This window comes from Balaenoptera borealis (genome assembly GCF_965194805.1).
Source record: "Balaenoptera borealis genome assembly, chromosome: 2".
Lineage (NCBI taxonomy): Eukaryota > Metazoa > Chordata > Mammalia > Artiodactyla > Balaenopteridae > Balaenoptera > Balaenoptera borealis.
The window spans coordinates 43,287,685-43,306,103 of NC_138867.1; the positions used below are offsets into that span (position 1 = coordinate 43,287,685).

An 18,419-nucleotide genomic window follows, 5' to 3' on the forward strand; every position below is an offset into this window, starting at 1 on the left:
AATAGCTGATTTCTCAGCAGGAACTCTACAAGCCAGAAGGGGGTGGCATGATATACTTAAAGTGATGAAAGGGAAGAACCTACACCCAAGATTACTCTACCCGGCAAGGATCTCATTCAGATTCGATGGAGCAATCAAAAGCTTTACAGACAAGTAAAAGCTAAGAGAATTCAGCACCACCAAACCAGCTCTACAACAAATGCTAAAGGAACTTCTCTAAGTGGGAAACACAAGAGAAGAAAAGGACCTACAAAGACAAACCCAAAACAATCAAGAAAATGGTAATAGGAACATACATACAGATAATTACCTTAAACGTGAATGGATTAAATGCTCCAACCAAAAGACACAGGCTTGCTGAATGGATACAAAAACAAGACCCATCTATATGCTGTCTACAAGAGACACAATTCAGACCTAGGGACACATACAGACTGAAAGTGAGGGGATGGAAAAAGATATTCCATGCAAATGGAAATCAAAAGAAAGCTGGAGTAGCTATACTCATATCAGATAAAATAGACTTTAAAATAAAGAATGTTACGAGAGACAAGGAAGGACACTACATAATGATCAAGGGATCAATCCAAGAAGAAGATATAACAATTATAAATTTATATGCACCCAACATAGGAGCACCTCAATACATAAAGCAACTGCTAACAGCTATAAAAGAGGAAATCGACAGTAACACAATAGTAGTGGGGGACTTTAACATGTCACTTACACCAATGGACAGATCATCCAAACAGAAAATTAATAAGGAAACACAAGCTTTAAATGACACAATAGACCAGATAGATTTAATTGATATTTAAAGGATATTCCATCCAAAAACAGCAGATTACACTTTCTTCTCAAGTGCTCATGGGACATTCTCCAGGATAGATCACATCTTGGGTCACAAATCAAACCGCAGTAAATTTAAGAAAATTGAAATCATATCAAGCATCTTTTCTGATCACAACGCTATGAGATTAGAAATGAATTACAGGGAAAAAAACGTAAAAAACACAAACACATGGAGGCTAAACAATACGTTACTAAATATCCAAGAGATCACTGAAGAAATCAAAGAGGAAATCAAAAAATACCTAGAGACAAATGACAATGAAAACACGATGATCCAAAACCTATGGGATGCAGCAAAAGCAGTTCTAAGACAGAAGTTTATAACTATACAAGCCTACCACAAGAAACAAGAAAAATCTCAAATAAACAATCTAACCTTACACCTAAAGGAACTAGAGAAAGAAGAACAAACAAAACCCAAAGTTAGTAGAAGGAAAGAAATCATAAAGATCAGAGAAGAAATAAATGAAATAGAAACAAAGAAAACAATAGCAAACAACAATAAAACTAAAACTTGGTTCTTTGAGAAGATAAACAAAATTGATAAACCTTTAGCCAGACTCATCAAGAAAAAGAGGGAGAGGTCTCAAATCAATAAAATTAGAAATGAAAAAGGAGAAGTTACAACAGACACTGCAGAAATACAAAGCATCCTAAGAGACTACTACAAGCAACTCTATGCTAATAAAATGGACAACCTGGAAGAAATGGACAAATTCTTAGAAAGGTATAACCTTCCAACACTGAACCAGGAAGAAACAGAAAATATGAACAGACCAGTCACAAGTAATGAAATTGAAACTGTGATTAAAAATCTTCCAACAAACAAAAGTCCAGACCCAGATGGCTTCACAGGTGAATTCTATCAAACATTTAGAGAAGAGCTAACACCCATCCTTCTCAAACTCTTCCAAAAAACTGCAAAGGAAGGAACACTCCCAAACTCATTCTATGAGGCCCCCATTACCCTGATACCAAAACCAGACAAAGATACTACAAAAAAAGAATATTACAGACCAATATCACTGATGAATATAGATGCAAAAATCCTCAACAAAGTACTAGCAAACAGAATCCAACAACACATTAGAAGGATCATACACCACGATCAAGTGGGATTTATCCCAGGGATGCAAGGAGTCTTCAATATATGCAAATCAATGTGATACACCATATTAACAAACTGAAGAATAAAAACCATATGATCATCTCAATACATGCAGAAAAAGCTTTTGACAAAATTCAACACCCATTTATGATAAAAACTCTCCAGGAAGTGGGCATAGAGGGAACCTACCTCAACATAATAAAGGCCATATATGACAAACCCACAGCAAATATCATTCTCAATGGTGAAAAACTGAAAGCATTTCCTCTAAGATCAGGAACAAGACAAGTATTTCCACTCTCACCACTATTATTCGACATAGTTTTGGAAGTCCTAGCCATGGCAATCAGAGAAGAAAAGGGAATAAAAGGAATACAAATTGGAAAAGAGGAAGTAAAACTGTCACTCTTTGCAGATGACATGATACTATACACAGAGAATCCTAAAGATGCCACCAGAAAAGTACTAGAGCTAATCAATGAATTTGGTAAAGTTATAGGATACAAAATTAATGCACAGAAATCTCTTGCATTCCTATACACTAATGATGGAAAATCTGAAAGAGAAATTATGGAAACACTCCCATTTACCATTGCAACAAAAAGAATAAAATACCTAGGAATAAACCTACCTAGGGAGACAAAAGACCTGTATGCAGAAAACTATAAGACACTGATGAAAGAAATTAAAGATGATATCAACAGATGGAGAGATATACCATGTTCTTGGATTGCAAGAATCAATATTGTGAAAATGACTACACTACCCAAAGCAATCTAAAGATTCAATGCAATCCCTATCAAATTACCAATGGTATTTTTTACAGAACTAGAACAAATCATCTTAAAATTTGTATGGAGACACAAAAGACCCCAAATAGTGAAAGCAGTCTAGAGGGAAAAAAAAGGAGCTGGAGGAATCAGACTCCCTGACTTCAGACTATACTACAAAGCTAGAGTAATCAAGACAATATGGTACTGGCACAAAAACAGAAACATAGATCAATGGAACGAGATAGAAAGCCCAGAGATAAACCCACGCACCTATGGTCAACTAATCTATGACAAAGGAGGCAAAGATATACAATGGAGAAAAGACAGTCTCTTCAATAAGTGGTGCTGGGAAAACTGGACAGCTACATGTAAAAGAATGAAATTAGAACACTCCCTAACACCATACACAAAAATAAACTCAAAATTGATTAGAGACCTAAATGTAAGACCGGCCACTATAAAACTCTTAGAGGAAAACATAGGAAGAACACCCTTTGACATAAATCACAGCAAGCTGTTTTTTGATCCACCTCCTAGAGTAATGGAAATAAAAACAAAAATAAACAAATGGGACCTAATGAAACTTCAAAGCTTTTGTACAGCAAAGGAAACCATAAACAAGATGAAAAGACAACCCTCAGAATGGGAGAAAATATTTGCAAATGAATCAACAGACAAAGGATTAATCTCCAAAATATATAAACAACTCATGCAGCTCAATATTAAAGAAACAAACAACCCAATCCAAAAATGGGCAGAAGACCTAAATAGACATTTCTCCAAAGAAGACATACAGATGGCCAAGAAGCACATGAAAAGCTGCTCAACATCACTAATCATTAGAGAAATGCAAATCAAAACTACAATGAGGTATCACCTCACACCAGTTAGAACGGGCATCATCAGAAAATCTACAAACAACAAATGCTGGAGAGGGTATGGAGAAAAGGGAACCCTCTTGCACTGTTGGTGGGAATGTAAATTGATACAGCCACTATGGAGAACAGTATGGAGGTTTCTTAAAAAACTAAAAATAGAAGTACCATATGATCCAGCAATCCCACTACTGGGCATATACCCAGAGAAAACCATAATTCAAAAAGACACATGCACCCCAATGTTCCTTGCAGCACTCTTTACAATAGCCAGGTCATGGAAGCAACCTAAATGCCCATCGACAGACGAATGGATAAAGAAGATGTGGTACATATACACAATGGAATATTACTCCGCCATAAAAAGGAATGAAGTTGAGTCATTTGTTGAGACGTGGATGGATCTAGATACTGTCATACAGAGTGAAGTAAGTCAGAAAGAGAAAAACAAATATCATATATTAAGGCATATATGTGGAACCTAGAAAAATGGTACAGATGAACTGCTTTGCAGGGCAGAAGTTGAGACACAGATGTAGAGAACAAACATATGGACACCAAGGGGGGAAAACCGCAGTGGGGTGGGGATGGTGGTGTGCTGAAATGGGCGATTGGGATTGACATGTATACACTGATGTGTATAAAATTGATGACTAATAAGAACCTGCAGTATAAAAACAAACAAACAAAAAAAAACAACTAATACTAAACTTTCTTTGGGTTATTTGTATGGAAATATGTTAATATAAATGTTTCAGACATTACATGAAATTTCTGAAAATCTTACATGTTCTGTTATAATGTTATAAGTCATAATTCTAGTTATTACTTTAAAATGTATATCTCAGAAATAACTAAATTTCCTTGTCAATTGCATTATTATGAACTTTCATCAAATCTTTAACCGTGGTCATTTTTAAGTCTTTTGTCATTTACAGACAGTTCTGGGTGTACTCTGATGCTTTTGCAAATATGTTCCTATAAAAGGGTTTCATCTTCAAGGAATTCATGGAAAAGACTCTGACAAGTACAGGTTTCTGGTAACTGACTATACTGCTGAACTGAATGAATAAGCATTTTCAGAACTCTAATGGAAAACTGATGAATTCATCAAAGTGCTAACAAAAGATCAAGATGAAAAAAAAATTAATTACATGGGACTGAGTGAACTGATGAGGATGATTATAATTTTTGTGACTTTCTGTTTGAATAAAAAAAAAAAATCCCACAAGGACTCAGAGGCAAAAAATGTACAAATCAATTTTCACTGCAAAGTAAAGGAGCTGTTACAGTGGAGGATTACTGGACTGAACGTCAATATTATGACATAGAATGAGTGTGTTTCGTGTTTGGTAATTGCAATCATTGTTGCTTTTGTTGTGGTCATCCATTTACAATGCTTGGTGTCAGTTTATTTATCTCTTGTAAAAATAAAATACAGTGTGTGTGTGTGAGGAAAAAAAAAAGAAATATGAGTTACTGATCAAGAAGCGAGTTAAAGGACAGAAATTTCCTTTAGGAAATGATCTCCATGGACAAGATGGTAAAAATCATGGAAATTAGGAGTTCGCCAATTAGATTGACCTTCCAAAAGTCTTTCTTCGGTTCTAGCAAGGAGATTTCTTTTTTTTTTTTAAATTAAGACTACATTTTCATCATGGAGAAAGGGAATACTTACCACCATGGGCTAGGTACTGTTAGACATATTGCGTATATTATTGCATTTAAAACGGCACTGCAAATAAGGTCTAACTATTATTTTTACTTTATAAACAGTGACTATGAAACCTGGAAAAATTAAAATCATTTAGTCTCTCAGTAACAGTAAATTCTATATTGTCATGCTCATTGCATCTTGACAGCTGGTTCACTCACTCATTCATTCATTCTATTTACTGATTTATTCATGAAATGTATTAAGCAAGTAATATGTGCCTTTGACATATAAAAGTTTCCTGCAAGTACATGATTTGGATAGGCTGCAAATCTGCAATTTCCTATCCAAGCTGCTTTGATTTTTTTAAAAATTAAATTATTTATTTATTTATTTTTGGCTGCATTGGGTCTTCGTTGTTGCGTGCGCAGCTTTTCTCTAGTTGCTGCGAGCGGGGGCTACTCTTCGTTGCGGTGCACGGGCTTCTCATTGCGGTGGCTTCTCTTGTTGCAGATCACGGGCTCTAGGCGTGCGGGCTTCAGTAGTTGTGGCGCACAGGCTTCAGTAATTGTGGCTCATGGGTTCTAGAGTGCAGGCTCAGTAGTGGTGGTGCACGGGCCCAGTTGCTCCGTGGCATGTGGGATCTTCCTGGATCCAGGGCTCCAACCCATGTCCCCTGCATTGGCAGCCAGATTCTAAACCACTGCGCCACTAGGTAAGTCCCAAGCTGCTTTGATTTTGAATTTAGAAACAGGTCATCTCAAATCAAGTTACATTTTGAATTCAAGAGAGGGAAAAGATGCAATTTTTAGAGAAAATTGTTATTTTTTAAATACTGATCTAGATCTTGTTAGTAATATCTTTAACATTACATTTGTTAATCTCCACAAATATTAGTTAATATCACATAATAAGACATTTGATAATTTCAAATTTCTATTCTTTTTAATTTCACATAATTTTATTTTAAACTACTTTTAACAAATTTAAGGCAATTTTGGATTTAAGATGTCCTTTTTGGTTTTGTTTGTTTTAAAATGCACCTCTCTGGCCAAAATTTTGGTAAGCCAAATTTCAGACTAAGAACACACTTTAGAAGTTTCCTCAATAATTCAGAATGATTGCAGTAAACCCAGTTATATCACTACATGTTAGCTCAAGGATTTGGCTATTCAGCAAGTTACATCATGTTCCTGGAAACGTAACTGCTGGGAACCAGTGAAAGCCTGGTTCACCATCGCTTGCCTGCACTGATTATGGCATTCCTATCCCCAACACCAGTAGTATAAAGTAGTTCCCTGGACATAGAACACGAAGCAGATCTTTAATAACTGGACACACCATGAGGTCTAACTATAGTTGTGTAACAAAGCCGATTGCTTGAAAATCTAGACTGGAAAAGCATTGGGGCCAGGAACTATTCCCTCTTCATAACCTTTATCTAAATTTGTTAAATCGAACTCCTAAATTCTCCTTAAGTTTCTAGTTCTGTATCCTATTCTATTCATTTAGTACAGGCATAAAATCAGGTACATCCTATCAGATACAGATTGTTTAAAGCAATATGCAAGGGCAATTTTATTATGTGTCAAATAGAGATCATTTACTTTAGGCTAAATAAGTCAAGAATCAAAGAGAAAAAAAAAAAAAAAGAAACGACCTTATCTTGGTTATTATTTCAGTTTCGGCTATTTATTCTTTAGGTCACAGAAATAGGGTGGGAGCTGAGTGGAGCCTGCCAAGGCTGTATATTCAGAAACTCTTCTGCATCTGCCTCCCAGTCAACAATAAGCAATGAATTTTAGTCACTATTTCTCTGTGTAATTCCTCACTGGGATGAAAAGAGCTAACTCACTTGAAGGAAACGCTAAAAACAGAGTAAAAGAACAGTCACTTTTCTAGGCCCAAATAAGTTGTATAGTTCTTTCTCTCCTACTTGACTGGTATTTCCTGCATTACCTATGAGTGACTTCTCTCCCCATACAAGGGTACTTATTAGAGTAAGATTACATTTGTAATCAAAAGAACAGTATGAAATATCTAAACTTTCATATAGTTCACTGTTTCCATGGGGATTGAGAATAAAAGATTTATAAAGGAAAGAATGACTAAAACCCAATATTCTTTTTTTTTTCATACTATTGAAATTTTATTTATTTATTTATTTCATGAAATAGAATTTTGTAACTATTAGGTAGTAAGCTCCCTGAGGGATGAAAGGAAATAAAAGAAGTAGGTCTTACCCACAAGGAGCATACGATTAGATTAAAAATAGGATAAAAGGGGCTTCCCTGGTGGCACAGTGGTTGGGAGTCTGCCTGCCAATGCAGGGGACACGGGTTCGAGCCCTGGTCTGGGAGGATCCCACATGCCGCGGAGCAACTAGGCCCGTGAGCCACAGCTGCTGAGCCTGCGCGTCTGGAGCCTGTGCTCCGCAACAAGAGAGGCCGCGATAATGAGAGGCCCGCGCACGGCGATGAAGAGTGGCCCCCGCTTGCCGCAACTAGAGAAAGCCCTCGCACAGAAATGAAGACCCAACACAGCCATAAATAAATAAATAAATAAAAATTTTAAAAAAGGATAAAAGAGTTTCATCATAAAAAATAATGCAAAATACATAACAGTTTGAAAGAAAAACAGAGAAGACCCAGGCATTATAGGATTAGTCACCAGATTAAAGACACAGGCAACAGAGTGTTCCAGGAATTTGGAGAAGGAAATGATCACTTTAAAATGGTTAGTCAAAAAAGTCATAGAAGAGATGGGATTGATTTTACTGCTTTTTAAAGACTGGGCTACATTTAGATAGGTAGATAAAGGGCAGGAGACAAACCACATAGCGGGCGACCTATGGCTTATTGGGGAATAGCAGATAAGCCAGTTTGGATGCAACAGAGTTTAGCGAGATGAGGAGCAGAGGGGAGGATGGCACAGAGGCTGCCCAGCTGCGCGGGCCTGGACAGCCACACGCGGGAGTCTGGACCTTTCTCGGGGAGTGCTCACCATGCCCCAGGACTACATCAAACGCTTTACGTTTCTGTGATCATGTTTTCATCTCTCAGTAACCCAGAGAACTAGGTATTTGAGTCAGGAGGCTCACAGCGATGAAGAGACCTGCTCATTAGCGAAGGAGCCAAAACCTCAGACTCTGACTCACAAAGTCAATGCTCTTGCCAGTGGGGACATGGAATTTTTTGAATGAGGAGTGATGTGAACAATTTAGTATTCTAGAAAGTATAGTCTAGACGGATGGTGTTGAGGGACTGAATTGAAGAGAACTGTCAAGAGTAGTTTCACAAACCGTTCAGAAATATACAGGAGTTTGATTGGTTCACCTAACCGTGAAAGAGATCAGTGGGGTTAGACTAATACCAGTACGGCAAAATTAAAAAATCAGTATCTCTGCCATGTTTCTCTCTATGTGCTGGCCTCCATCTCTCCTACTGTGTGTTGAATGTCTACCTCCATCATGGCGGTGAGGGAAGGAGGAAGAAGGGAGCAAACAGCTTATAGCTACCACTGAGAAAGTGAAGATCCCCCCTCCCCAACATCTATGAATAAATTTTCAGGAAAGGATTCTGATTGGCCATCTTTGTGGCCAGGAGGTAGAGTAATGAAACTGACAGTACAGCAGAATTTTAAAAAATTGTGAAGGGGGTAGTGCCCCAAAAGAATACGGGATGCTGTTCAGAAAATACTGAAGAAGAGTTGCTGGAAAGACAACATTCTACAACCAGTAAACACTGAAGGCAAACTAGATCACCAGGAAAGAATAAAGTCTTCCGTGATGGAAGACCACAGAAATGGCCTGGATCATGCATTTAACTGTGCTATCCTGAGTTAATTCCTTATCACATAATTGAGTTTGAATTTTTATTTGCAGATATGTTAAAGTTATACAAGCATTGCTCATCATTCAAATGCTAAGATAATTTCCAAATTTATCCTACATCTTTCTCTACTGGCTCACATGTCCTGTTTTTAGTAATTATTTTGGAAAAGATGATTTCAGTTTTGTTTCCCACAGGTTTTTATAATTTACTACTTTCATACTCAATTACCTTTCAATTAAAATTCTGTATTGCATCATATCTGTATTCTTCTTTCTCCCAGCCTTCCCCAAAGGAACCACTAGCCTTTTATCAGGGTGACTGTGCAATGGGGAAAAGGAAATATAAGACCTTTCAGAGATTACTGGGCAGTGGCTCTGAACTAACACTGATTCCAAGAGACCAAAACATCTCTGTGGCTCACCAGTCAGGGCAGGGACTTATGGAGGTCAGGTGATCAATTGGATTCTAGCTCAGGCTGTCTCACAGTGGGTATAGTGAGTCTCCAAACCCAATGTGAAGTTATTTTCCTATTTCTGGAATGCGTAACAGGAATAGACATACCCCCAACAACAGGCAGAATCCCCATATTGGTGAGAATATAGAATCTATCTTATATTCTGATCTTTACCTTCCATTTGGAGTGGTGAAACTTACATATTTGGTCTAATCTGTTCAGAATTAGTCCTTTGATTTTAAAGGTAACTGCCTATAATGTCTATATATACCTCTAAAGATACAGACATACAGAGGCATATATTATAATGCTTCTAAAATATCTCAAATAATACCCTCATGGTATTGGATATACCAAGAAAGTGGGTGTTCCACTTTTTCCCAAGCTTATTTTATAAGCATCTGGAAGCTAATTCAATGAAAGAAACAATGGTGATTTTTAGATTCCACAGTGGCAGATAAACCGTGTAATGAAATGTCGTTTTTAAACTCTAGCTTGCACTTTGTCCTTGTGAACAACTTGCTTCCAATAAGAACGAGGAGACAAGTTGAAGCCAGCGATTACTGGAATGGACCCCTTTATTGGTATGTTCAGACAGCACAGTGCTACATCTTTCCTCTTCCCCCACATCCCCGTAGCCATGTGCAGGAAATTTTCTTCTTTTGTTGGTTAACACTTTTCTTCATCTGGATTGCCTTCAACTATGTGACAACAAAGAACTCAAGCACCAAAATAGCAGCAGCTACATATCCTCTGTATGACAGTGTAATTTCTTCTGCCTTAAGGCTGTGTCTAGCACTGAAATCATAGTCTGTTTACTTCGATCTGGTGCTACATTACACTGGGAGGGATTTAACTCTTCCTTATAAACACACAGGGCAATGATCTCTCGGCTCTGCTTAACTTAGAATCGGAGATGAAATTGCGCAGTTCTTTTTGCTGCTGACCTAACCAGGCCATTGAGCAAAAATTTACATTCTAACTTTATTAGACAAGGAAGAGTACTGTGCTGTCTCTTAAAATGCTCAGCAGTACAATTATTAGAACCAATGCAGAAAAGTTTTGGTGGCTAATGAGTCCAGGAAATTAATCTTGAAGGTTTCCCATTTGACTTGAGAGTTTAGTTTCCTCTTTAGATGTTTTTGCTAGGGAATCAGCACTTCTCCATTAAAGAGTTTTACAAAAGAAATTTCGGTGCAGGACAGTGTGTGTGTGTGTGTGTATGCTTCAAGCTGTGCTGATTATCTAAACATTCTAAGTGATTTTGTTCCTTTATAAACCAGTATTCTATAATCTTTCTTTCAGAAAAAGTCAGTCATTGTTAACACACTCTCTGTTTTACCCATAATTACCTAGTAATCTCCAGGTCTACTGGATTCTACTTGTGAGACATCTTTTTCAGCTGTTCCCCCTTTTCCATTCCCAATTCTATCTTTTAGGTTCTTATAATCTCTTATCTGAACTTTTAGAAGAGTCTACTGACTTAATTCTCTCCTTTTGGTCTTTTCCTACAAGTTAATTTTCTAAATTATGAGTAAATATTGCAATCCAGTTTAAAGGACTTCTATAAATCCTGCCACACGGCGATTCATGGAAGTATCCCAAATACACACAACAGTTCCTGGCACAAAACACTTGACAAATATTTGTTTAATGAATGAATGAGCTCTCCATTGCTGGGGGTATGGAAACCACCGTATTTATTGAGCATCTCCTATGTGCTTCACAAGTAAAGTCTCTACTTATTGATCTCTACCTAACTATGCCATTTTCATTAAATTCTCACAAAAAACAGGTGAGGTAGATATTAACATTCTCATTTTCAGTATGAAGAATTCGAGGCCCCAAGAGATTATGTAACTTTCCCAAAGTCACAAGACTAATAAATAGCAAATAGGAGGTTGAAGTTAAGCCTGAATTCTTAATTTAATCAGCCCTTGTACCTACAGCATGAAGCTCAAAGTTTTTTCCTCCTCTCTTGTTTTGTTTTAATATTTTATCCCATTATCTGACACACACAAAAGAACATATGCAACATATACAAATTATAGAGTCTTTAAAAAAAAGAAAAAAAGCAACGTGATTTAAAAAAAAAAATGGGCAGAAGACCTGAATGGTACCTCACCAAATAGGAAACTAAGCATAGTAAAAAGTGTTCAACATAATTTGACATTAGGGAGTTGCAAATTAAAACAACAAGGAGATAGCACTACACATTTATGAAAATGGCTAAAGCCAAAACACAAACACCACCAACTGCTGGTGAAGATGCAAAGCAAAAGGAGTTCTCATTCAGTGATGGTGAGAATGCACAATTGTACCATCATTTTGGAAGACCGTTTGGCAGTTTCTTACAAAATTAAATATAGTCTTAACATAAGACCAAGCAATCGTGCTCCTAGACAATTACTCAACTGATGTGAAAACTTATGTTCCTATAAAAGCCTACATGCAAATGTTTATAGCAACTTTATGTACAATTGTAAAAACTGGAAGCAATCAAGATGTCCTTCGATAACTGAATTGATTAACTGTTGTACAGTCGTACAATGGAGTATTATTCAGTGAGAAAAAGAAATGAGCTATCAAACCACAACAAGACATGGGTCAATCTTAAATGCATATTGCTAAATAAAAGAAGCCAGTCTGAAAAGGCTATGTACTGTATGATTCCAATTATGTGATATTTTGGAAGAGGCAAAAAGAGAGTAACGATCAGTGGTTGCCAGGGCTTCAAAAATGGGAGAGTTGAGTAAATAAAACATGGGGGATTTTTTATGAAGGTGAGACTATTCTGTGTGATACTGTAAATCTAGATAATAAGGCATTATTTGTCAAAATCCATAGAGCTTTATAGCATGAAGTAAATTTTAATGTATGCAAATTAAAAAAAATCAACTAGAAGGTCAAGAGATCCTAGGATGGAATGCAGAGAGTGACAAAAGAATCTAAGTGCATTAAAAATGTATGAAACAACCTCATTAAAGGGTGTGGAGGCATAAGATGAACTAAATAACTTTGGAAATAAGTAGTCTGTAAGACTAAAAGCAAAAGGAACTGTACATAAGAATTATACTCTAGTTGATAGAGTTGTTTCTCACAGGGGTGTAGATGGACAAATCTGAAACCTCTATACATGTATACAGAATAGAATAATTACATAAACTGATGATGGATGGTGGGAGCTAGGTTTCTCACTGTTGGAGATAGAGGCTACACATAAACAAGGGTAAAAGGCTAGCATGATTTACATGGAAATGAATTAGAGCTGAATCAGTGTGAACTCATATTTAGTTTATTATAGATACAGAAGGTTATGTATGAAAATATCTACAGATATATATATATGTGTGTGGGTTAGTACACACATATACATTGCCTCGTTTTGTCAACTGGAGGGCTTAGAAGCAACAATACCCCAGCAGCAATGAGCTCGTGGAGCGTCCAGATCTTGGCATCTGCTCTCCAGTGAAAGGAACCAGGGGCTCCTTAGAGAAATGGCTGATTCCAGGGCTGGGGCAGGAAATATACAAAATGAGTCTGGAGCATCTTGGAGAGCCAGGAAGTGCCAGAAACCCCCCCAAAAAACAAAAAAAGTCACAATGACCAGGGTATGTCGAAGGGACAAAAAGAGCCAAATAAAAGGACTCCCCAAGGCCCAAACTGGAACAGTTTGAGCAACAAAATAGTGTTGGATTGTAATCCAAAGTATGAACATCCATGAATATCCATGTATCATTATATCCATACTGATATAATTGAATAGATAAAAATGAGGGAGACAAATTTCTCTTGCAGAAGGATTCCGAATAATTTATGTAGGTACTCCATTCTCTTTTTTTTTTCATTGAAGTATATATAGTTGATTTACAATGTTGTGTTAGTTTCAGGTGTACACTACAGTGATTCAGACCTATATATATATATATTTTTTTTTTTTTTCAGATTCTTTTCCCTTATAGGTTATTGCAAAATATTGAGTATAATTCCCTGTGCTATATATAGAGTAGGTCTTTTTGATTATCTACTTTATATATAGTAGTGCGTCTAGGTTAATTTACCCCTCCCCACCCCTCTCCCCTCTGGAAACCATGAGTTTGTTTTCTTTGTCTGTGGCTCTGTTTCTGTTTCGTAGATAAGTTCATTGGTACCGTTTTTGAGATTCCACATGTAAGTGATGTCACATGGTGCTTGTCTCTCGGTCTGGCTTTTACCTCACTGAGTATGCCAACCTCTGGGTCCAGCCATGCTGCTGCGTTCTTAAGGAGATGGGGTATAACTCCTCCTTTCTTCAGCACGGCTGCGCATGGGGCTTCCTTCCAAAGAGGACAGTATGAAAAGGGGGAAAAAGAATAACCACAGTGGAGAAACCTGACAAACAGTACCTCAGCCAGGTGATCAAAGCTCACATCAACAATGGCAGGACATGTTAATAGTACGCACCTTTGACATGATTTGATGTGGCACTTTACCACTGTGAGCTTCCTCCTAAGTCTAATCATGAGAAAAGGTATTAGGTAAAAACTAAGGAAACCTGTCTGAATAAAGTATGAACTTTAGTTAATAACAATGTATCAATATTGGCTCATTCCCTGTGACAAGTATACCACAGGTAAGATGTTAACAATAAGGGAAACTGAGTATGGGACACACAGAACATTCTGTACTATCTTTGCAATAATTTTGTGAATCTAAAATTATTCTAAAATAGAAAATTTATTTAAATAATAAATACCTATGTATTTATGAATGTACATATGAACATGCTTATGAACATACCACCCAATCAAGAACTAGAACATTATCCTGTAAACTTGCATCCATTATCTGTGCTCCCTCCCTCTCCCTTCTCCTGTCTACATGCCTCCTTCCTCCCCGTTACAAAAATCACTGTGCTGACTTTTGTGTTTATTACTTCTTTCCTTGCTTTGGTATAGTCTTACCATACATGCATGCTGCTATACCTTTAACAGTTTTGCTCAGTTTTGAGCTTTATAAAAAGAGCACTGTACTTTATACAGTCTTCTGAGATTTGCACCAGTAGATAATTTATAAGAAAGTTTATTATAGTACTGTTTATAAGAGCAAAATCTACAAACAAATGTCCCAGAACAGATCCATGAATAAGTAAATTGCAGTTATTTACACAATCACACAATGAAATATTACACAAAAGTGAAGAATATGAACTATATACAACAATGTGGGTGAACTCTAAGACAATGTTGAGTGAAAAAAAGGTAAAGGCTTTCATCTGGTGTAGAAGGCCCTTTGCCAAAAGGCTGCAATCAACCTCATCTATCTCACTTCTTCAAAAATATTTGTTGAATTAGCAAAAGAGTAGAGTCTTCTCACATTTGTCAAGTTTACACTTATACAAAAGGAGTAAGGGATAGTGTGGAAACAGTATATAATAATGCAGTGTTATTATGGATCCCAAACTTGGGTTCACATAGGAGTTCTGCATTTGAAAACTTGGTGGCCTTGGACAAGTGGCTTAGCCACTCAAAATCCCATGTGAAACTTGGGGATAATAATATCACACTGACACGGTTATTGACTTTAGTAAGCTATGTTTGTGAAGAATTTAACCCAATAGTGGTAGCCATTATTACTACCAATAATAAAAGCCATAAACAGAGTGGGGGGGGCCTTAAAGAACATCTGAGTCAAATCCCTCAACTGAAGAAACTGATAACTGGAGGGCTTTGGGGAGATGCCAGAGGCCACTTGGCCTCCTGAGGAAGGAGTGTGGTGTGATGGAAAGTTCACGTACCGTGTCATACAACATACCTGACTTTGAGTCCGGCTCTGTCACTTACTAGTTAAATGTCCTTAGGCAGATTATTAAATTTTCTGAACATCAATTTCCTCTGAGTATAAGAGGATAACAAACACCTAGCTCACCGAACAGTTCTGAGGATGAAATGGGAAGCTATGCTTATGTAGTAGGCCTTCGATGACGATGATAATGTGATGTGCACACACACCCGGAATGATGCAATGACCAATTAATGAAGTGGCAGAAAGAAAGTTTTGGAATGAAGAAATGTACAGTTTCACCAAAAAAGAAGATAGAAATCATTTTAAAAGGGAGATTAAATTTTAGGAAAAGTGGTTTACAGTCAGCCTGAAGTAAGAACAGAACCTTGTAAATATCAGTCGGTAAAATACTGGGGGATCTTTAGGAGTAAGAGATGTTTATAAACCTAAACATTATTGTTCATCTTGCCCTCTCTTCTAACTGGCTTGTCTTTACACTTTCCAGTATTCTCCCTCTGATAGTCCTGGAGCAGATCCGAAGGAAACGAATGTTCTCTCTGAAGCCTCTAAAAGGTTATCAACACAGTTTTCCTTCAGAAACGAAAACCTGAAGATGGGCAACAAATTTCGAGGCGATGAAACAGGTGTTAACACAGAACTATGCCATTGTTTAAAAAGAACATTTTATTGCCAGCATGTTCTTTTCCTTTGTGTTTGGTTATTTACTAAACAGGGGCTCATCTCTCATTATTAATGAAACAGTAGCCTACTCAAATTGCAATGGACCCGACAGACAGAAGTCGTATGTCACTATTTAAATCATAGGATGGTCTCCCAATCCCTATAATTTCATAGTATATGAAGATACCGGGAAACTGTGAAAAATACACAGCGCCATTTTCCTTCCCTTTCCTCTTATTTACTGGTTCCCTTAGTTCTAGTCAAGGCTAGTCAAGACTAATTTTTTTTTTTTTTTGGTGCCCAAACCTAGGAATGAACCAGGAAACTTACAAAGACTGATTTTTAAAAAGGTCCCTCACACTTCATTTTTTCCTCAGAGTTTTCAGCTTGGCTGTTTTACATGAGTTATTTATTAATGAAACAAATATTTCTTGAACCCTAGTTTACACCAGGCATTGTTCTGGCTGACAGGGACCAAAAAAAAAAAAAAAATGGAGACCTTTACACTTGGTTATTATTTCAGTTTTGGCTATTTAGTCTTCAAGAGCTTAACATTCTCATAGGGGTGAGATAAGGAATAAACAAACAAATGCTATGTGATATGCGAGAAGGTAATAAGTGCTGTGAAGAGGAAAACAGTAAAGAAGCCAGAGAGTGATTGGGGGCAGGGGCCTCAGGAAAGCCCTCTTCAATAAGGTGACCACCGAGGAAGCTCCTCAAGGCAGCGAGCCATGGGGGTGCCTGAGCATAGGGAACTGCCGGAGCAGAAGCTCTCAGCTGAGCTTATACTTGTCAGGTTCAAGGAGCAGGAAGAGGACAGCGTGGCTGGAGTTGATGGAACAAAAGGTGAAAAGCTAGAAGATGAAGTCAGGGAGATGACAGAACCCAGACCACACAGAGCTTCTGCTCTTAACCATGGCGAGCCACGGGAGAGTGTTGACGTTGTGATCTGACTCATTTTTAAAAGCGGATTCACTTTGTTATAAAGCAGAAACTAACACACCACTGTAAAGCAATTATACTCCAATAAAGATGTTAAAAAAAAAAAAAAAAAGCTTCCTGGAGAAAGCAGAGCGTAGAAGAGTAAAGGGGTGGGCATCAGGGAGAAGGTCAGACACCATCAATGTTGCATGCAAGAAATGCTGGTGGGAGCAGGGCAGCTGGCGAGATGTGATTGTGTCCCGAATACAATTTGAAGGAATAATTTTAATGGCACACCGCTTTACATTCATCATGACATATTCCTTCCTTAAATCCAGTCCAAAACCTGTGTATATGTATGGCTGATTCATTTTGCTGTGCAGTAGAGGCTAACACAGCAATGTAAAGCAACTATACTCCAATAAAAATTAAAACAAACAAACAAGATCTACCTCCTCAAGAAAAGGCGTTATATAACTCTATGATCTCCAAGCCACTCACATAATTCCTCCTACTCTTGCTGATTTTATACTTGTAGTTGCTGTTTTACTTGTACAAAATAAAGGTCACTGTTGTCTCAGCCTAATGGAAACACAGGAATTATTAAAATGGCCAAGTGACAGGATACGGCTACTCTTAAGGAATGACAGTGGGGCAGGCTTAAAGGCTCAAAGAACTAGAAAATTTAGAGAAACTGCCTCTTGTCCGTACAGGTGCCCCCTTCTTACACCATCTTCACGGTGAAGTAAAACAACCTTGAACAGGTTGTGAGATCAGCCAAAACTGATCTTTCGGGTCTTCCAGTGTTTTTTCAGATTTGGCATTCAACATAGTGCATGGACTTTAATTTTCAAGTGACAGCTTAACCAGCTGTATTTAAATAATGGCATGAACTTGTTCATATTCATCACTTGGTTAGAAGACCACAATTCATTGGTATTACAGCATTTATACAAAAACACAGAGACAGAAAACAATATTCCATTTTCCCTGGATGTATGTAAAATGTGACAGAGTATGCCGAAAGGTTTGGAAAGATAGATACTAAAGTCTCAATAATAGTTACCTCTAAGGAGGGATAGCAGGAACCAGGTTTCGTGGAAAAGCAGAACAATGAAGGGAGACTTGGGCTCTGTAGAAATGTCTCACCTATTTTGGAGAATAAATCATTGTCTCTCTGTAGAGTTAATTTTTTAAAGGATCCATGTTAGTTATCTGACTCCTTCAGCACTACTGATTTGGACAGTAGCCATTAAAGTACGGGAAAAAACGGGGTTGTGAAGAACTAATGCTTGGATTTCATATTCTACTTCTAATCAAATATTGGAGGTAGTTAAAAAGTTCTTTTCAAAGCTGTGATTTTGTGTAGACACATTTATAACAGATTTTAATTCATGAAAAGAACACTGGCTATGCTCACAACCTTTTGGACCTTTGATAATGATGAACATACATTTTCTTAACAAGTGAGACTCTATCAGGCTCTATTCCGGAAAAAAATCCAG

The 18,419-nt window shown here is 37.3% G+C and overlaps 1 protein-coding gene across 15 annotated transcripts in view; it reads right to left on the bottom strand.

The window, feature by feature from the left end:
• ARL15 (ARF like GTPase 15) overlaps window positions 1–18,419 on the bottom strand; it is a 538,502-nt gene that overhangs the window by 275,225 nt on the left and 244,858 nt on the right. For 5 of the 15 annotated variants that reach the window (XM_082382488.1, XM_082382490.1, XM_082382482.1 and 2 more), the window contains one exon: window positions 9,781–13,865. The exons of the other annotated variants lie outside the window; for them this stretch is intronic. In XM_082382488.1, coding sequence (XP_082238614.1) covers window positions 13,602–13,865 — 264 coding nt within the window. In that variant the 3' untranslated portion in view covers window positions 9,781–13,601. Of the gene's footprint in view, window positions 1–9,780; window positions 13,866–18,419 lie in introns of those variants that run through there. 15 annotated transcript variants of the gene reach the window in all.